The sequence below is a fragment of the Nycticebus coucang genome, chromosome 22 (genome assembly GCF_027406575.1).
Source record: "Nycticebus coucang isolate mNycCou1 chromosome 22, mNycCou1.pri, whole genome shotgun sequence".
NCBI lineage: Eukaryota > Metazoa > Chordata > Mammalia > Primates > Lorisidae > Nycticebus > Nycticebus coucang.
This window is the reverse complement of record NC_069801.1, coordinates 34,434,070-34,455,712: the sequence shown is the minus strand read 5'-3', so window position 1 is coordinate 34,455,712 and position 21,643 is coordinate 34,434,070. Positions and strand designations below refer to the sequence as shown.

At 44.6% G+C, this 21,643-nt stretch overlaps 1 protein-coding gene across 5 annotated transcripts in view; it reads right to left on the bottom strand.

Moving 5' to 3' along the window:
• Nucleotides 1-5,836: 5,836 nt before the first annotated feature.
• Nucleotides 5,837-21,643, bottom strand: part of NFYC (nuclear transcription factor Y subunit gamma) — a 74,898-nt gene continuing 59,091 nt past the window's right edge. For 4 of the 5 annotated variants that reach the window (XM_053576251.1, XM_053576253.1, XM_053576250.1 and 1 more), the window contains 5 exons: nucleotides 18,631-18,804; nucleotides 14,694-14,852; nucleotides 11,580-11,687; nucleotides 8,365-8,424; nucleotides 5,837-7,045 (listed from right to left, as the gene is read on the bottom strand). In XM_053576251.1, coding sequence (XP_053432226.1) covers nucleotides 6,614-7,045; nucleotides 8,365-8,424; nucleotides 11,580-11,687; nucleotides 14,694-14,852; nucleotides 18,631-18,804 — 933 coding nt within the window. In that variant the 3' untranslated portion in view covers nucleotides 5,837-6,613. The remainder of the gene's footprint in view (nucleotides 7,046-8,364; nucleotides 8,425-11,579; nucleotides 11,688-14,693; nucleotides 14,853-18,630; nucleotides 18,805-21,643) is intronic. The other variant, XM_053576254.1, reaches the window with a different exon arrangement.

The window sequence follows — 21,643 nt, the reverse complement described above, 5'->3', positions numbered from 1 at the left end:
CCCAAGTGATTCTCTTGCCTCAGCCTCTCGAGTAGCTGGGACTACAGGTGCCTGCCACGATGCCCAGCTATTTTTTGTTGCAGTTGCCATTGCTGTTTTAGCTGGCCAGGGCAGGGTTTGAACCTGCCACCCTCTGTATATGGGGCGGGCACCCTATCCACTGAGCCAAAGGCGCCACCCTGGGCTTAGGATTTGATCTCCATGCTATGCAAAAATCCCAAGCCAAGACACTAAGAGCTGGTTTGAGGCTGATGTACTTCCACATGGCTTAAATACATACTACTGAGAAATCATCCCTTAGGGTAGCCTCCACATTTTAGGGCACAGTCAGAAAAATGTGCCTAAAATAATAATCTCAAGGACAAATTTCACAATATATTGGAAGAATAATTTAGAGACATTGCTGTCATGGGAAAAATCATACCAAAAGATCTAGAGATAATAGAGCAATGTGAAAGGAAGTTTAATACAGTTAAAATCTTCAAGAAGATAAAGGAAGAAATAGCATCTATAAAACAACAGAAAAATATCAAACAGGAACATGTAACAGAAATGAATAGATCTAGAAATTTTAGAGATGAAAACTAAAGTCACTGACATTTAAAAAAAAACAATAGATGGGTTAGTAAATATATCTGAGGAGGGAATTAATGATTTAGATGCTAGAATAGGAAATCCTCCAGAATGAAAAACAGAACAATAGATTAAACTTACAAAAGAAGAGATACATAGATGATTGAATGAGAAACTCCAGCATATGTATTAGTAGTTTCAGAAAAGAGATACTGGAGTAAGAGATACATAGATGATTGAATGAGAAACTCCAGCATATGTATTAGTAGTTTCAGAAAAGAGATACTGGAGTAACTAAGCTCTTTCCAAAAATAAGATGTGAATTTCTAGATTTAAAAGGCTCCCAGACTGCCTACTAAAAACCAAAACCAACAAAAGTAGACACCTTGCAGTCAAAGTGTAGAATATCAAGAATAAAGAGGAATTCTAAAAGCCACCAGAGAGAAAGGATACTTTATCTACAAAGGCCCAATAATTGAATTGACAGTAAACTTCTCATCAGCAACAACAGATGCCAAAAAACAATGGAATAGTATCTTTAGAGTGCTGTGCAAATAACTGTGAACCTACATTTTCATACTTTGCCAAACTGTCATTTAAGTGTAAATGCAAAATAAAGACATTTCGACAATTACGAGATCTTAGAAAGCTTGTGTTCCATGGAATTTCACTGAGAGTACAGGCACTGGGGGGAGGGGATGGGAACTCACACAGCAGAGGGTCTCAAGGCTCAAGGCTGTGGAGGGAAGCTGGGCTCTTTTCCAGACCTCTCCTCAGCACCAGGCAGACAGAGGAACCCATCCCAGGCTGGCCCAGCTGGGGCCCAGCTAAGGTTCTTCCTTTCTGAGTGCCAGCCTTACTGTCCTCCATCTCCTCTTCCTGGGCCATGGTAGTGGCCTGGCTCTGGGGCCCTTAAAGAGGCTATGCCCAAGTTGCTCATATGAATGGGCACTTGACCTCTACACTAGGGACCTCTCTTGGGAGGTCAGATACCACCTTACAGAGGCCTATGAATGGCTAGGTCCTACCCAATGGTTGGTAGGGAATACAACTTTCATTCTTTATAGGAAATGAATCATAGAAGGGACCAGGGGACAAACTCCACAAAGGGACTCAACCAGCTGGTGCCCTTGGGTAATTTCTTAACCTCTTTGACCCTCACTTTCTTGCTTATAAAATAGAAAGGATACCTATCTAATGAGGATGTGAAGATGAAATGAGAAGCCATTTAGGTACTAAGCTTTAGCAGTATTTTCTTATGCAGAAATTTCCTAAAAGGATAATCTCCATTTATCAACCTGCCTAGCACATTATCAGAACTCAACAACAACAAAAAAATTGAACAAGAAAAGTCATGTGATAGCAGATGAGATGAGCAGAGCTGGGAATGTGTGCAGTGTGGCTGCAGGGATGGATGCCTGTTCATTCACTCACCTACCAGTTACTATTACCCTCATGGTTCTATGCTGGGCTCCAAAGGCACAGAGATGACCTTGAACTGAAGGAGGAGCACGTGTGAGGAAGACTCAAACCACGAAATTCTAATAGAGGAATAGGGGGTTTCTTCAGAGCCTAACTTGGTCTTCTGTTTATTGTCTATGTCTTTCATCCCCAGTCCAGAAGCCAATATAAGTTCCATGATAGCAGGGACCTCATTAGACTTATTTTAAGCAGTATTCACAGTGTATACAAAACAATGTCTGACATACAGAAGGTGTTGAAGAAACATTTGCTGAATGATTGTGTATATGAACTCTAATAGTAGACATTGTAAACGGTGAGATCTTTGCTGACTCTGCCCCAGGAATTAGAAGTTTCTCAGCAAGGGTCATTTAAATTGGGCCTTGATGGATGTATAGGAGATCAATAAGTGAAAAAAAGAAAAGGGCATTCCAGGCATTGTGGCCATCACTGTTTGAAAACATGGAGGTGAGTTCAGGAAAAAGTGAGTAATTGGGTGTGACAGGAGCACAGAATGAGAGGATAGTGGGGAAGAAGAGAGTGGGAAGAAATAAAGCTGGAGAGATAAGAAGGACCTTGAATGAACTTGGGCTGTCAGAAAGTCCTTAAAATCTAATCACCTACCAATACTCTGGAGAGGGTAGTGTTTCAGTAGTGTTCCTGTTATCTTGGGGAGGCGTCTCCTCTTAAAGAGTGAGGGTCTGATCGGGAAGGGGGCTGAGGATGTAGTACATTGAGAAAGAGGACAGTCATATCATACCCCATTAGTGCCTGAAAGTGTCTCAGGTTAGGATGAGGGTGGGACAAGGCACCTCCTTCCCAGAAGTTTGGGTGAGGGATACATGCTGCCCCCTTGTGGCCCTGGCAGACCTGAGAAGCGAGGAAAACAGCCAGGTCGTTGCTCTTAATTCCAGGGGTGTCCAGTCTCCAAACATCAGCCCCCAGAAAGTTATTCCAACTATCAGCTGTCCCCAGACCAGATCCAATTGCTTTATTTATTTATTTATTTATTTATTTATTTTTGTGTGTGTAAAGTCAAGAGTCTTATTTATCGCCCTTGAGTGCCGTGGTGTCACACAGCTCACAGCAACCTTCAACTCCTAGGCTTAGGCGATTCTCTTGCCTCAGCCTCCTAAGTACTTGGGACTACTGGCGCCCGCCACAACACTTGGCTATTTTTTTGTTGCAGTTTGGACGGGGCCTGGTTTGAACCCACCACCCTTGGTAAATGGGGCTGGCTCCCTACCCACTGAGCCACAGGTGCTGCCCCCAATTGCCTTATTTACTTATATTTCTTCAGGGGTGGGCCAGCTGGTTCAGGGAGGCTTGAGTAAAAGGAGACAGTTCACATTTAGTAAAGCCTTGTTCTTTTTTACACACACACCCCTTATTGGCCCATGGAATGGGGAGTGGGGTTGTCAGATCAGTGTTTTGGTTTCCTCCACTCCTCATTCATTAAGTGACCTTGGGCAAGTCACTGAACTTCACTAGGCCTCCCATGACTCCTCAAACACCAGAGATTATGATCCCTCTTCCTGTCTCCTGCAGGGTCATTCTGAAGATCATCAGAGGACAGATGCTGCAAGTGCTAGGAAAAATGTTTAAAGAGTGCTCCGGATGTAAGGGATGTAAGGGGATCATGCTGGGTATTAGATAGGGGCTCTCTTGGGCTGCACTAAAGGGTTTGTTTACACCAGATTGGGCCCTGCTGGCACGGCAATTTAAAGGGAAAGTGTTCGGCAGGGAAGGTAACTTGCCAATCACAACTGTTGGAAACATCTCCAAAACAAGAATGGAAATCTATGGGAAAATGGATTGGCCTGAAATTGCAATCAGGCCTGAGTTTTCAGGACAAGTCAAAGGGAAGCAAGGTGGGACAGAATGCACCTCACTCTTGTGATCTCAGCCATTGGGGCTGGGCACACGGTTGTCTGTAAAAACTTGCTTACTGTATGATGTCTCACCAAGATGTGTTTGGGTACAGGACAGTTGGAAACGCCAGACCTCCTTCACAGAAAAGTTAAGAGCTAGAATTAAGATTAACTGGATATAGGAAGAATTAGAAGGATATGGAAGCTGTCTTCCCGTGGTGACACTACCACTTGCTATACCTACCTTGATGACACTGGGAGGCTACCATGTACTCAAACCTCAAAACTAAAAGGACTGCCTTTGCAAAACAAAGCTGTTTTTCTTTAACAGTGTGAAGCCCCCACCTGGTCCCATCTTTTTGCTTTGGTGGCCAGAAAAGTCAAGGTCAAACAATTCTAACAACTAAATGAGTCTTTATGGCCATATTTGTGTTCTAGTTTTCTGTGATCCTGATTTCCTATTCAACTATATTATTCCTAATTCTAATTTGTGGTTTTTTTATTATTATTATTATTTATTTTTTTTTGAGACAGAGCCTCAAGCTGTCACCCTGGGTAGAGTGCCGTGGCATCACAACTCACAGCAACCTCCAAATCCTGGGCGTAAGTGATTCCCTTGCCTCAGCCTCCCAAGTAGCTGGGACTACAGGCACCCACCACAATGCCCGGCTATTTTTTGGTTGCAGTTGTCATTGTTGCTTAATGGACCTGGGCCGGGTTCGAACCTGCCACCCTAGGTGTACGTGGTACCCCTGCCGACTGATCTACAAGCACCGCCTCTTATTTTATTATTGTATGTGTTATGTTTTCATTCCAAGCCATCTCAATTTTTCTTGTGGAATGAGGTAAAGTATACTTTAGTAAAATGAAATAGATGACCAACTACTTTATAAACTACCAGTATTGAAGAGATAGTCAATAGGACCCCCAAACTGGAGAGTAAAGGGCAGAGCTGACCAGACAGACCTGAAATAGATACAAGCCATTTGGGTCATCTCTTGGGAAGTAGAAAAAACACAGGGCAGAGGTGTTACCCAAATCTTTACTCAGTCTTGAAAACCAATCCATGTCCTACCCCCATGCTTTAGAGTGGGAGATATTTGGTGAGAAAATCTAAGAGAATCAGGCTCAGACTTGAAATCATCAAATATAATCCTTTTCCCTCCTCATTCCCGCATCACCCCTTGAGACATTCCCAAGACAAGGGGGTTACCCAAGGTTTTACAGGAAGTCAATAGCTACTTTTCCTGGCACCCTGTTCACTGTGAAAAGAGGCCTCATTCTTGTTGTAAGGATGACATGTTGGAGGAATGGCCTCTATGGCCAATAAAGAAGTGTAATGCTCTTTCTATTCTCCATGCTTCACTTACCAGAATCAGGCCTTGGCTGTAGACCCCTCTGATTTGCTGTCTGACAAGGGGCCTGGGCTACTCTCCATGGCCAATGTCAAGCCTTTAGTAATAAGGAGGGCCACAGCAGACAACTCAAGAGGGCCAGCCTCTGTCAGGCAGGACTGGAGGGATTTTCCTGTTTCTTGTTTGCAGCACTGAGCCAGATTTGCACGTGAGAGATGGCTCCTTGACCCTCAACCAGCAGGACACAGTTCAATCTGATACACGTGAGATAGTGCAGTTAAGTCAGGCAGGCAGCCCCTCTGAGCGGCAATCATATGTGATGAAGTTTACTTTAAAATTGACTGAGGAATGATGCCCCATGATCATATCAATGTACACAGCTATGATTTAATTAAAAAAAAAAATTGACTGAGGATCTCAGTTTGAATCACATATGCAACATAGATTACCTTAGCTTTGGTCATCCCCTTAGCACAAGGGTACCCCTCCTTCTCAGTTACCCAACATGAGACAAATGAAGATTTTCACACCTTTCCCAAGCAAAGTGGCCCCATGACACAGAAACCCAGACTCTAATTATCTAAAATGAGATTTATTGCATTTCATGCAGTTTGAAGTCCATGCAGCAAAGGAGACTAGCACAATTTTTAATGAATTTAAAAAATAAAGGAGGGAAAGGCAGCAAATACACAAAGTTCTAGTCTCCTTGGGTCCCTGGGAGAGAAGCATATGGGATGAAACCATCCACTCTCCGTGGGGGAATGAGTTCATATCTTAAATGCAAGGAATGTTGCCATGGCCTCTGGATACAAATACAAGAGAGGTCTGGGGAGAGCAGGGGGTGGAGAGAGGACCACTAGCGAAAAAGAAGGTACATTCACCTAATTCACTCTGAGGGCAGAACAATATGGCAAATCTTGGGGGTAGCAGCTGTTCCAAGAGTTAGGAAATACCGTATGGTACACCGCAGGGAGATTTGCTCCTAAAAAGAAGTGGCAGTGAGAACCAAAAAGGAAAAACAAAAAGAGAAATATTTCTTCAACCACACTCTTCAAGAAAATGCCATAAATATGTTATTTAATATTTTCATTTCATAGCATTGGACACATAGCTCAACATACTGAAATATTGATTCCTTAGAGAAAAAAAAAGTGGAAAAGGGGAAACGAAAAATATTGCATCTTTCTGCTGGAGAATCTCAGCCCCCAGACGTGGGGCGTAGTGCACCAGTGTCCTAGCCTGCAGGAGGCGCTGAGGTCGGCCGGGTCCTCTGGGGAGGGAGGCTGTGCCCATCGCCTGGGGCTGTATGGCAAAAATTGTGTTGGGTGTCCTTGGCCTTGCCAGCTCAGGCCCTCAGTCTCCGGTCACCTGAGGGGCCTGCCCGTCGGAGGGCTGGTTAGCTGACTGGATGAACATGGGCTGGGCGAGGTCCTGGCCCGCAGGCATGGTGACTTGCTGGATCTGGTAGAGCTGCTGCGAGGGGTGGAGAGGAGAGAGTGAGGTCACCCCTGGGAGAGGGGTATGCAGCTCCCTATGGGCCTCGAGCTGGCTGGGGGTCCCAGATACCTCAACCACCACCCACTGCAAGGCATCAGAGGGAGGAGGGGATGTGGAGCTCTGCTGGGGTTGGGAGCAGCAGACACAGGAGGCACCAGTCTGGTGTGAGGGGGGGTGTGTGGTGGGCAAGGAAGAGGTGCAGGGAGTTGAATTTCCTGTGGATTTCACTTCTCTGGGCTCTGCCTCTCCCGTTAGCTCAGAGACTCGAGCTTGCTGCACGCTGTTCCTCTGTGACAAACACAAGCAATTCGAACCACTGTACCAGCAGCTTGGAAGTCAGCATTTCCCCAACTTCTGGTAATCCTCACTGGCAGGGGCAAAGGGTTAACCCCTCTCCTCCTTTCCTCGGAGTATCTGGCTCACACTGAAGCTGTACTGAACCTGCATTTCTTACATGGGCCCTGCTAAGGAGGTGGCTTGTTATTAAACACTTAGTACAGCCAACACCTATGAGGGATGGAGAGGAAGCTCACACAGCCACTTAAGAAGATTAGAGTTAAATGGCCACTTGATTTCCCAGGTGCCCCCCGAAGTAAAAAAAAAAGCCAAGACCTGGCCAGGTATGGTGGCTCATGCCTGAAATCCTAGCACCCTGGGAGGCTAAGGTGGGAGAATTGCTTGAGGTCAGGGGTTTGAGAACAGCCTAAGCAAGAGCGAGATCCCCATCTGTACCAAAAATGTTTTTAATTAGCTGGGAATGTTAGTATGTGCCTATAGTCCCAGCTAATCGGGAGGTTGAGGCAGGAGGATCACTTGAGCCCAGGAGTTTGAGGTTGCTATGAACCTATGATAATGTCATAGCACTTAAGGTGGAGTGACAGACTAAGACTCTGTCTCAAAAAAACAAAAATAAAAAAACCCCAAGACTTCTACAGAAACTCTAGCCTGTAGGCCTAGCACATAGTGCTGGCAGAGCCAGAGTGAGTCCTTATGCTAGCGCTGCTCTCTTTTGGGCAGCATGTAGCACCAGTTTGGGTGTGTCATCCTATCATGTACTCAGTGGTTCTGCGACTGTGCTGTGAGGGGAAAGCAGGAAGGAAAGGGGAAGATGCCTTCCTTGGCATGGGTATAATGTTACTGAATCATACGCACCAAGAGAGTTTGGGAGGTCACATATTCTTTGCATTTCAACTAGCCCATCGTATTTAAAAAAAAAGCATCATGGCTCAGGGAAAAAGAAAAAAAAAACAGTCCTAGAGAGTGAAATAGGAAACTCACATTCTAGTCCTGTCTCTGCAGTGAGCAGCTGAGTGAACACAGACAAGACATTTCCCATCTCAGTTTACTAAGTAAATCTACTCGGTAAATCTCAGTTTACTCATCTGTAAAATGGCAATTTGGGCTTTATGACTAAGACTATTTTTAGTTCCCACAAGACTATAAATCCAAAGGATAGGTGCCATGATTTAGACTGTTCTTGTTTGAACAATTTCTGTCCACTCATTGTTAGTACAGGACAGTTGCCCTGACCATCCAAACCCAGATTCTACATGTTACCCAGACCCCAACTCCTCACCCTCTGCCCCTGGCCAGGATGGGTACCCTACCTGTCCATCTGTGAACTGGCTGAATTGCTGCTGTCCTTGCTGGACCTCTGTCTGTGTAATCTGTAGGAATCAAGATGGCAGAGTAGGCATGTCAGCTGCAAGGATCTGGGTTCATCAGCCCATCATCCAGGGAAGAGTCATGAAGATCAAGTGAGACAACGCACAAAAGTGCTGGATGAGCAGTAGGACAGCAAGGGTCATTCCCAATCTCCTAGCACTGATGGCTACCGAAAGAGTTAGCACCACATAGGATCCCTCTCAGGTCTACCTACTCCCCCAACCACTCACTCACCCCAAGGTCTGAGGCTCAAACAGAACACCTAGGTCCTAGGGGTTATGGTTTGAGGTAGATGTCCTAAGAGTCTTTCAGCCAATGAAAGGCAGATTGCAAAATGCTGGGTGAAGTGGTGAGTGGTCCATTTTGTTCTTGGAAGGTGGGCTCCAAACCAAACCCTTATCACCCAGATTATCTGAACGGAATATGAAACACCCTGGCGAGCAAGTGGCACTGGCTCTGGCAGTGCTCATGGCAAACCTGTGAAGTACTTTTTCCAAGAGAGGCAATGTACAGAGATCTGGGCCAGGGAGGGAAGGAGGAAGGGGGAGAGATGGGGGAAACATTTATCTCATGTACTTAAAATGTTATGGGGGGGGATTTTAAAATAAATTTACTGACATGTAGAACTGCATCATATAATGACAACTGCGGGGAGCAGCTTGGTAAACTAGAAAGAGGACTGGAAGGTGCACATGTGTGCATCTATGGAACATTTGACTGGCATGTATCTGTGCACTATTTCCTGGAATCATCACAGCCAATCTGCAAGGTAAGGACTGTCCTCTCAAGTGTCCTCATGATAGCCAAACACAAGCCCGGCAGGCCTACTCATGAGGCTGTGAGGAGTAAGAAAGGGGACAGGTTTGAGAGGGCTTAATGACAATTTCTTACTCCTGTTCCTTACTTTGGGCCCTTCTCCTTTCAGCAGTCTATAAGCTACTTGAGGGCAGGAGCCAGGTTTTGTCTTTATATACCCCATGCAAGACGTACTCAAGAAACGTCTACAGAATAAATGAGCCTAAGATAAATGCAAAATACTCCTCATAGATAAGAAGGTTGTCCTGTACTAGAGGATGGCTACTCTATCAGCTGAAAAGAAAATTTCATTTACATTCATATGTAATTCCATTTACATATTATTTATTCAGCATTCATTAGACAATCATTTATTGAACACCTACTAAGTGCCAGGTCTCACAATTACAACCTGTTGTTATGGAGATTTTAACTGCCTTCAGGTACCCCCCCCTTGCCCCCTTCTCTCCCCACTTTCTGACTTTGGTTCTGTTCCCAAAACTGAACTCTGAGAAACTAAGAACCCTTCTTCCTGATTTTCTCCTACTCCCATACCATGAAACATTTTTTGGATCCTAGGGAAGAATCTTACAAATAAAAAAAAAAGGGGTGGCGCCTGTGGCTCAGTCGGTAGGGCGCCGGCCCCATATGCTGAGGGTGGCGGGTTCAAGCCCGGCCCCGGCCAAACTGCAACCAAAAAATAGCCGGGTGTTGTGGCGGGCGCCTGTAGTCCCAGCTACTCGGGAGGCTGAGGCAAGAGAATCGCTTAAGCCCAGGAATTGGAGGTTGCTGTGAGCTGTGTGAGGCCACGGCACTCTACCGAGGGCCATAAAGTGAGACTCTGTCTCTACAAAAAAAAAAAAAAAAAAAAAAACAAATAAAAAAAAGGGGTGGTGGTGACCAGTGTTAAGATGTGAATCAGTGCCAATGAGCCCTATAGAAAAGCCCAAGTCAGCTTGGCGCCTCAAGCAGCTAAGGCGCCAGCCACATACATCAGAGCTGGTGGGTTTGAATCCAGCCCAGGCCCACCAAACAACAAGAACTACTACCAAAAAACAGCCGGGCACTGTAGCAGACGCCTGTAGTCCCAGTTACTTGGGAGGCCGAGGCAAGAGAATTGCTTAACCCCAGGAGTTGGAGGTTGCTGTGAGCTGTGATGCTACAGCACTCTACCCAGGGTGACCAGGGTGGTGCCTGTGGCTCAAAGGGGTAGGGCGCCAGCCCCATATGCCAGAGGTGATGGGTTCAAACCCAGCCCCGGCCAGAAACCGCAAAACAAAAAAAAAACAAACAAAAAAAAAAAAAAACTACCCAGGGTGACAAGTTGAGGCTCTGTCTCAAAAAACAAACAAACAAACAAACAACAACAACAACAAAAAACCCAAAACCCAAGTCCTCAAGGCAGGCCAGGGAGTAAATATGGAAAGGGCCCTTTAATGATCCCAGAGACTATATGGAACTCAGAGGCCTTGCTTTTGGCTCATTCCTCACATTTTCCCAAATGAGATCTTTGGAGACCTGCTCTATAAACTCAGCTCTGTCACCACTATCAATAGATACATCACCAGAAATGCAACTGGGCCAGATGGGTCCAGCTCTTAAACGATCGCTGCTTTTTTTGGGTCTGAGGTAAAAGAATCCATTAACAATGCCTCCCCTTGACCAGCTTCCTTCATCTTCTGCCAGTGACGCCCATGTCCCTCAATACCCCGGGGCCCAAGGAGGTAGCCCCCTCAGCCTTTGTGACTGGCAGCCTTCAAACTGTAGGGCACTGGAAGAAAGACGGCTAATTTTCCAGTTAGGGACACATGAGGAGGTCAGGGTAAAATCTAAGTAAGCTTTCCCCAAAAGGCACAGGAGGTGCCAAACACAACGGCTATCTGAATGTAAAGATGGAAACTTGGCCTGAAGATTAGGCAGTCTATCAATGCTTACTGCACATATATTAGGCTTCTTCAGGCACCCTTGAAGCTTCCCTGGGCTTGCATTTCTTTTTTATTTCTTTATTTATTTTATTTTATTTTATTTTTTTTTTGGTTTTTGGCCGGGGCTATGTTTGAACCTGCCACCTCCGGCATATGGGACCAGCACCCTACTCCTTGAGCCAGAGGCGCCGTCATGGGCTTGCATTTCTTTGTCCCTCGAGAACAAGATGGTAAGAGACACACTTTAAATCCAATTTTCCAACTACCCCACCTCATCTGTCCCTTGGAGTACAAAATAGATCTAAAGGGTGTGGGGTAGATGTCTTTAGCTGAAGCATGAGGTGGTAAGAGAATTGTGTACTGTGCATTTCTTTCAAGCCAGAAGCCAGCTGCTGCTGGTCTCCACCAACTCAAGCCTGTGTCTCTGGGGCACATACCTGTTGGGCATTGGTGGCAAGTGTCTGGATCTGTCCCTGCACGACTTGGGTGCCTGATACAGGCTGGGCTAAGCGGATATACTGCAGCTGGCCAGCATTGAGCTGTACCTAGGGCAGGGGCAGAGACAAAGAAGCCATAAGAGATAGCACAATCTCAACCAGGCAAACTTCCCATGACCAGAGATGGTGACTGCCCCTCCCCCTCAAAGCCTCCAAAGAAGCCTATCCTAAGAAAAATCCCTTTTAAACAGAGGTCAAAGCAGGCAAAAACACAATATTCCCACCCCACAAGTCATACAACACAGAAGAGGGTAAGTTCTCTGAATGGACTCTGGGAAAAACTCCTAGATCTTGTCACTTTCTTGAGAACAGCACGGTTGCATGCTCATCATTGCTGACTCTCAGCTGTTTAATCAGTTTATTTTAGGAATATACCTCAAAAGACTGACCTTATCAGAATTTTCTTGTACCTTAAATCTGAACCTCCACCCCTCCAACTCCATACTTCTCAATACTATGAGGAGTTTCAGCGTCCACCGGGAGCCCATCACTCTGGCCATCATTCTGCACCACAGCCCTTAGGCTGCCCAGCCCCATGGTGCACATCTTGGAGAAGGCTGGCCTGCTTTACTATCTCTGTCCCCAAGAGCCAAGACCAATGGGGGGCTGCAGGACTTTTAGGAACCTTGGTGTTCAGCACTACCTTCTGGCCAAACACCTCCCAAGGGATAGCAGAATCAATAAACCTTTCACAGAAAACCCCATCATGGGAAACCAAAGCTACAAAAGTGCCCTTAGAGTCCTTCATGCTTCCGATTAAATCTCAGATAATACAATAATACCACATGCTGCATTTAATTGTGTGCTAAAAGCCTTAACGCAGGCTCTCAACGCACCAGTGTACCATGAAAGTATTAGTGCTCGGAGCTGGGGATGAACAGAGGACCAAAGCAGTTACGACGTGAGAGGAACTATGGCTTGGCAGAGATAATAGTTAGCAGAGGACTACAGACATTCATACCCTAGATTTAGTGGAATCAAAGAGGTTCTGCAATCATGGGCAGATCTGGTATGACTCTATCTAGGGGTTCCCCAAACCACCATTCCTTGCCACCCAGCCTGCTGTTGTTGCAAGGGGGGGCATCCTGTGGCTGACAGGCAAGTCTTGCCTTTTTGCCCTGGAACAAATTTCTCCATAGCCTTCAAGAGCTGACTTTATCATAGGAATCTTACTTCCATGAGGAAAGTGCTAATGGGATGAAGCTCTACTCCTGCATGCAGGGCTAAATCAAACTGCTTCTCTGAAATTTGCAACCTCAAAGGATTTAAATTACCAATAAAAAATTAACACTGAAGTTCTTGTTTGACTATTCCAGAATAGTCCACTTGAGGCAAGATAGAGAAACACAAAATCTAAACCCATTAAGAAACTGGTTCAAAGGAGGGAGAGCAAGAGTATTGTGACCTGCAGTCATTTCTTTCCTGAGAATATGCCAAGAGGAGTTGCTGGGAAGCTGTGGTGCCAAGCCTGAGTTCCCCACACAAATCCTATAATGCAGCTTCTAGGCAAAATGCCAAGTTGCTTGTGGGGATAAAGGTAGCTGAGTGGACACCTGGGAAACCTCATCTGTTGATAGTTATGGTGCCTGGTCCCAAGAGTCACCAGAACTCCAGGCCAAGGATCACAGAATCAAAGATAAAGCCCTGTCCCAGGAGTGGGAGAAGGTATACTGACAGCCACAGGGATTTAACATTTTCTAGCTGGGAAGAGCTCTTTGCAGAAACCCAATGTGACTGAAAAGCTGTGAGCCAGATAGTTCCAAGCCATTCTTCATAGAAACAAGAAATTTTTCTTTTAGGCTTAGGTCAAGCTATCTGGTGATGCTCTGCCCCTCAAGTCCTCTATGATAGGACAGGCCTACCTGGTGATTCTCACAGCTTATTTACATTAACAAGTAAATAAGCCCATCCCTTGGGTTTTCTAAAGGAAGTAAAGTTTCCTTCCTGAAGGTCATCACTATTACAAGCACTCTAATGAGATGCCTGAAATGTCTAGAAATGCAGACTCCTACAGAACAAGTCTGAGACCAGTGAATGAGGTCCCACTGGTCTCAGTAAGGTGCTGTGAATTCCGCCACACATCTCCTGGGCTAAAGTTCTATGCCCCAAAGGGCTAAAGTTTCTACAAGGCGGGAACTCTGGGAACTCCTCTCGGGCTTGAATGCATGTGCTTTCACATGCAAAAATGAGAACCATTGAGAGGTCTTGGGGTTAGTGGCTGAAACAGTACAGCAAGACAGTGCTCTGTCACCTGGAGTTGGTGTGTATCATGTGTACATGCGAGAGACACACTATACTTTCCTGGGCTCTTTAAGCCTATTACTCTGTTAATAAGAACAGTTCTTAAACTGAGCTGAAGCTACTTTTCAAGCTTTTTTCAAAGAGGAAGTGATTAGCTAAGTCCAAATGAGTTTTTCTACCTGCCTACATTTCATTTACAATAGGAAGGGTTAACGGGCAAGAAATAGAAGGATCCTTCCAATTTACTCACTTTCTAGTTTCTGGTGGCAAAATGACCAATCTATAAACTGTTAAGTGTTAAGACAAGGACATATTTTTACAAAAGAACAAGTACAAGTAAAAAAGCCAGCAAATCTAAGAAATGAAATCCCTGATGGCACACAGGAAGCAGCAGTCCACAGTAAAGGAATGGATAAGTTAAATGAAAGCCAAAAATACACTTTGCAGCAGGCTCCACTGGGAACTGACTCATGAATATGCAACAAGTGTATTTATGGCCTTCCCTATAACCTCCCTCTTATTCTCTGCTAATCAAAAGACAGGACTGCCTCATAGGGCCTTTGAGCCTTGGCACAGGATACTGGTTACAATGATTTCTTTGCATAGCTGGAGAAAGGAGAAATAGAGAGGAGCCACCCACAGTGGTGAACCTTAACCTGTATTAAAGGGAAGCAGAGTAGATGTAGTAAAGCAAGTTGTGGGGATGGTAATGAGAATATGGGTTAAAACAACACAAACACAAATATTGTAATTGTGTAAGTATTTCCCTTTACAAAGCTGTGAACACAGCCAGACATCTAGGGCAGGGCTTACCGGGATCTGCTGGATCTCTCCTGTGTTTGTGATGATCTGTTGCATCACCTGCATGGTCTGTCCACTGCCACTCTGGGCCTGCTGAGCTTGACCTTGAGGCTGGGCCTGGACAATCTGCACCTGCTGACCTTCTCCAACTTGCATGGTCACAGGTGTGGTCTAAAAGGAAGTTAGGAGAAAGCAGCATGAGCTCTGGCTCAGAGTCCATAAGATTACCAAGGGGTTAATAATGAGCAGGTTTTTTTTTTGTTTGTTTTTTTGCAGTTTTGGCCAGGGCCAGGTTTGAACCCGCCACCCCTGGTATATAGGGCCGGCGCCCTACTCCTTGAGCCACAGGCACCATCCCATAATAATGAGCAGTTAACCAGACCAACTCCCTTCATTGATGCTGAAATTCATCTCACCCTTAATTATAATACTCAACCTACAGAGTCCTCTGGGTTTAGAGCAGTGGTTCTCAACCTTCCTAATGCCGCAACCCTTTAATATAGTTCCTTTGGGCTACGACCCACAGGTAGAGAACCGCTGGTGTAGAGCATGACTGAAATTACTCTCTGAAAGGAATGGTGGAAAAGCCAAATAGATTTTTGGGCTCATAACAGAAAGTATTTGCCTGGACTCCAAACATAATTTCTACACCTCAAATGTTGCAACTTTCTCAGTCTCTTCAGTAATGGTAAGGCACATACAGTACAAAAAAAATCAAAAGCACCAATGATAGTCCCCTTGAGAAATGGCTAAAGTCAAGTCTAGAGCAGGTGAATTTTTAAGAGGGCAAAACTAAATGGAAAGTGGGGTCAGTATGAATTTAGTAAGTTCAGAGTCCTGGGCATCTTCTTACACATGTAAGACTCTGAAAGGAGAATAAAGCACCTGGCACATCTCTGAGGCTGGCCCGTATGCAAGGCTTTCACCCCCCATTCAAGCAGCAGAGACCCCTGCCCACACTGGCCAGGTGACTGCTCTGGACCAAGAATGGCTTCCCACAGGAGAGTAAACAACCATTAAGACCCAGATTTTTAACTAAGCCTAACCCCAGATCAACAGAATTTAATAAAGCAAAAACTTTACAGAAATGGCAATCTCAGATTTATGATATTTCTGTCTAATGTATAAAACTTGGCAGATTCTGTATCTTTCATGTACACTTGGTGGAATGTATTCTTTCGAGAGATTGTAAAGACACGAACTTGCCAAAAGGGTTAATTGTTCCTTCAAATCTCAAAACTTCAGCCCTAGAAATGACTTACAGATTAGCTAAAGCAGCTGATGCCGGCATATTAGGCTCATCTGGTGGTGGTAGTAATGGGAGGCAGGTGAAGCCTCTTAACCTTTTGACTATGAACAATAGGTGTCCTAACAGTTTGGTGGGAACAATGCCTCCAATACAAGATGTTTCTGAGCCCTCCACAGAGGGTTAAACTACACCTATACTACGAACTGGTTTGGGACATGATCTCTTCCCACTCTGAATTAAGACTAATCTCAATAAGATGACTGTGGGAGTCTCAATGAATCATGGACTTCAACTGAAGTTGCTATTCTGATGTTCTTACTTCAGACTGCATAGGTCTACTAAACATTACAATTACGCACCTACCATTAAAAGGGGAGGGAGCGTGTTCTGGGAACTATGGATGCAATTCAAGGATCACTATGTAAAGACAAATTAACTATTACTGTAAACTGGAAAAGGATGGGGAATAAAGACAAGAGTATTCTAAGTAGAAGTATATGCAGTAGGCTAGAACCACAGGAAACATCTCTTCCATTCTTGTACTGTAATTTTCTTTCTTTTTCTTTTTACTAAATCATAGCTGTGTACATTAATGCAATCATGGGGGTACAATGTGCTAGTTTTATACACAATTTGAAATATTTTCATCAAACTGGTTATCATAGCCTTCACGGCATTTTCTTATTATTGTGTTAAGACATTTACATTCTACACTTAGTAAATTTCACATGTACTCTTTTAAGATGCACCATAGATTCTTGTATGATAATTTTCAACTCAAGACTATTCCCAAACCTCCAGGAATGAGTTTTTAATTTATGACAAAAAACACAGGATTCACTTTACCAAAACATACATTCCTTACTCTGCTTTTATGTCTATTCTATCCTGTAAAAGATATTTATACTCAAAACATCTCAGGTCCAGAGAGGTGTGACAGCACAACATGCTGAAGCAGCAGGACAGTGAAACAATAGCCAAGAGACGCTGGGAGGATCTAACTTCACCATGCTCACAAACCTCATAAGCTCCCAGCAGAGTACATCTGGGTTAGCAGAGGACAGATGAAATTCTTGCTGACTAAAAAAAAAAAAAAAATCCATGCTGCCATCTCATCATTGTACTATATTAACCCAATTTTCCCAAGAGGATTTCCAATGTATTTCTAAATAATTTTAGGAAAATGAAGGCTTGTGTTAGCATGGCAGCTGTCAAATCACATATGATGTGCCCTGCTGTCAGGGCACAACAGCCATGAGCTTCTTAGGATGATCAGCCAATCAGAGCCAGCCCTTGGCTATCTCCCTTGAAGTTCACTCTGCAAAGGAATAAAGCCTTTGGCAGGTAAAGCTCTCACTGCTGTAAATGCACAAGCACTACCCAAAGGTCCCTTAGGCATCACGGTGCAGTGAACACCTTGAGGCAAGGACTGAGCTACAATCATCTTTGAGCTCCTCCTGCCTAGCACCGTGTCCACCATATAGCAAGCACTCAATGCTGTTGATAAATCCTAAGATCATAATTAATATTCAGATCTACCTCTACCCCCATTTTTTTTTCTTTTAGGCAACCTCAGCTTCATACTAGAAGACACAAGGCTGTCCAGGATGTGTTCCCCGTCTATCTATTCAGACTTGTCTACATGCCCCCCTACGCTGACTCTACTTTTCTACCACTTTCTGGAACTGTTTCTCAGGGCTAAGTCTCTGTGTTGTGCCCTCTACTGGCAATACCATCCTTTCATGTTTTATTTGATTATCTTCACTGTTCCCTCTAAGACTCTTATTATTCCTTTCAGGAGCATTCTCTGACCACCTCCTCTTCTACTGCCTCTCTCACATCTTTATTAAGTTTTCCTTTTGATGTGCTCCCCTAGCTCCCCGTACATAATCCTAAGAGAATGCCTTACACTTCCCACACGGTGGTAAACCTTTAAGTATTTGTATCCTACAACTAGGTAAACCTTTAAGTATTTGTATCCTAATTCCTTGAAAATAAGGACTGTTTTATTCATGCTTGTATCCCCAATACACAGCACAGGACTTTATCCACAGAGGATGTTTGGTGTTTGATGAAGAAATAAATTAATGACTGACAGAGAATTTAGATTCAGAGCTCACATTACAGAGTTCTCTGTAGCTTCTTGTGACGCCCAACAAACATGAATGCTATTGCTCTCACAACAATACTACTGGGGGAAGAAAAAATCCTCTCTACTATGGTACAAAGAGAAGGTCATCTGACACAGATATGATGGAACAGAGAAATCACAAGGAGAGAAGTATGCAAGCTGGCAATGACACCCAATTTCCCCTTTAAGAGTACAAATTATAATTTTGGCCTAGATACACACAGAATGTATGGAGTCCATTTAAAACACCTCCTATAGAGATCCCACTGCTCTTCATGGGGACATTATAGAGATTTTTTATTTCCCTTCCAATATTTCCAAGCTCGTGGGGACCCTGAACAACATCTTCTTTACTGGAATTTCCTCCCTTGACCTGTGAGGAAAACAGGATCCAGAAAAACCAAGTGACACTTCACCTCAACAGCTGAATCTGGGGAAAAACTCGGGTTTCCAGACTAATTCTCGGACTCTGCCATAAGTTGATGCCTCTCTGACCTAGTCAAACTTTCCCCACCCCACAACTAGGAGGCACTGTCCTGCTGAATGGGCATCCTCTGCAACCCACACACCTGGCCCTGCTGAGGCTGTGCGATGATGATCTGGCCAGGCTGGATGGTGGTCGTGGAGCTGGTGGTCTGCTGGCCTTGCTGCTGCCCCTGGACTTGGACGGCAGTGGGCTGCTGAGCCAGCGTGAAGTAGTACTGGACAGGCTCAGCAGGAGTTACAGACTGGCGCACCTCCTCCTGTGGGGTGGAAGGAGAGACAGGTAAGAGGAAAGAACCGACTCAGCAGCCGCCACAGTGAATTTCCACTCTTTCCCCAAACAGGCTATGTACAGTTGCCTGCTGAATGCTGAGCTCTCCACATCTGAAGCCAAAGGAAAGTGGAATTTGAAGAGACCAGTTGTGCTAAATCAAACTAAAAATAACAGATTCTATGGGCTTCACAAAACACACAGCCAATTTTCTAAGTAGTGAGTAATCACCCATTGTGTGATGAGTTGCAAACGGGCAAATTATTATTGTAACTAAAAACCATGCACCACCAGGGCTTGTCAGTAAATGCTGTCAAGGTCTGTGATCTGAGAACAGTGCTAACTGCAAGCATTAGGAAGATGTTACCCAAACATCATGCATCTCAGGCCAGCTCCCATTTCCCAACTAGGCAGCACTCTTCCTATTTTATTCCCACCACCTAAGGAGGGACAGGGCAGGTTAAAGGGAAATAGGACTTTTCCTGGGCTGGAATTTCGGAATCAAATGTCAGGATTGAGAGAACTGGTAGTCAAGTACCCAGCTTTTCACAGCACGTCGAAAGCTTTGTGTTCACTGATGACATGTCTATCCAGCATCTTATCTGGTTATGGTTGTCCTTAGCCACAGAAGTGCAACCCAGGAGGCCTGATGGACAGCTCTCCACTGGGGTACTGCCTTGGCTGACTAGAGAGGTCGCACTCTGTCCAATCTGCCGGAGTGAAGAGACTGCTCCTTCTTCAGCTGATGTTTTCCATGGCAGAAGGAGTAAACAACCCTCTCCCAGCCACCTTGAGCTCACAGCTGAGAGTGTAGGATGTTTACACACACTACAGCATGGTTGCAGCCCACAGGGTCTAGGGCTGGTTGGCCCCTGACCACTGACACAGAGATCGGCGTCTGATCCGGAGTGACCTGTGACACATAGTGCCCCTGCCTGGGACAAGAACAACAAAAACATACAACCACTTGGGCTGGCTAAATAAAAATATTAGCCAAATTTATTCACTTCCTTGTTTTGGACACCAAGCCAGGTTCCAGAAAAGAGGAAAAGACACTTCTTTAAGGCACACAGAGATTCTGTGGACTGTTTCAAAGCTCCCCAAAGTGACATTTACAAAGTTGGGACTGACTCTATGCCCCTCATTAGGTTAGATGCCCTGAACTGTGCTTCCACAGTACTGGCCTCATTACACTTTTTGTACTTGTATGTCAAATTAACTGCCTGGCCTGCTAAAGTACGAACCCTATAAGGGTAAAGTCTCACTCTCTCCTACTCCCCGCTATCCCTATCACTCTCATGTAGGCACTCAATACGTGCTTATTGAATGATGAATGGATTGAGATAGGCAGGAAGAGGCTGGAGAGTACTTATCTCAATCCAGGTTAGTGGTGAGACAAAGTCTCTTGAACCCAACAGCTGTTACCAACAGAAAAAGAGTCCTAAATTCTCTTCTGCTATGCTTTTAGGATTCTGTGCCCACAGTGTGGGGATAAGTTGGTGTCTCTTGCAAATGGGGCTGGGTATTCTTTTATTTGCCCGATGACTGAAGGCCAGGATACTAAAACTAGGACTGCTAATACCCAGTTTCTGAGAAACGTGGGTCTCTGTGTGACAAGTCCCCTTACGGCTATCCACCAACCTAGGGAGGTACTTGTAACTTTCTGGGTTTCTAAGCAGGTCCTTAAACATAAACCAATCTTCCAGGTTAATATATTCTGTGCTTTAGGCCCCCAAAGTTTTACCCATCAACATGATTATGCTGAGGCAAAAGCAAAAGGAAATCCCCTTTTATTTTCATCTAGGTCTCAACTTACAGAGCAACTTAAAAGTGACAATGTCAATTCCATTTCAACTCCAACTTCTCACCATTATACATAAAGGTCAGCCTGGCAACTAGGTTTTGGCTGTGGCAGGACAGAATACCAGTATACTTTTCAGACAAGGAACAAAGGTCAGCTGCTCTTTTTAAGGCTGTTAAAATAGATTTAATGTATTTTACTTTCCACTGAGTTCTCCCTTCTTATTTTATGAAAAAACACAAATCACCAACGTCCAGACATAACTTGGAAAAGCTCTTGGGTAACGAGAGGATATAGAGGACTGAGAACCAGAGAACCACTTGTAGGAAGTCAGGGAACGAGGTCATTGGCATTTCTTAGCCTTGACCTGTGACTGTTCTGTCTCTAATTATCCTTGTTTAAATCTGACCTATAATTGAATATGGTCTTTTTTGCCCGACAAAATGCAAATCCTTTAAATACCCCTCCCAGACGCCAAAATACCCCTTGCCAAAAAGCTGTGAGAGCAGGTAAAGAGCTTCTCCTACACTGCTTACTATATCCTCTTAAGACTGTGTGAATCAGGCAGTGTCTAAGACACTGTGAATATCAAGTAGTGGCACCTAGGTCAGTGTTTTTAGGACAAGGCATGGCTGCTTTCAAAATCACTGGAATGGAAGGAGGCATATCTAAGCATATTCTGCATTGTGAAGACTAGTTTTTCTGCCAATGGAGGTCAAGCCAGGAAAGGAATGATGCTTGGTTTAGAAATGGGTGAAAAGATAATGACATTTCAATGGGCAGGAACTTTCAACTCATAGCTTTAGTGAGGTAGAAGTCAGGCCTCAACTACCTTCTACTCTCAAATAGTCTTTACTTGCTTCCCTGAAGAGTAAGAGAAATTCCCAAGCATCTCTGAGAAGTCAAGGATCCTAGACCTACTCAGTATTTCTGGCTAGTTCCTTTTTCCAGCAGTAGGAGATCACCCTAAGTGCTCCAACACTTCCATAATGACTGTATCAGTCCAGAATGGGGCACTTGCTCAACT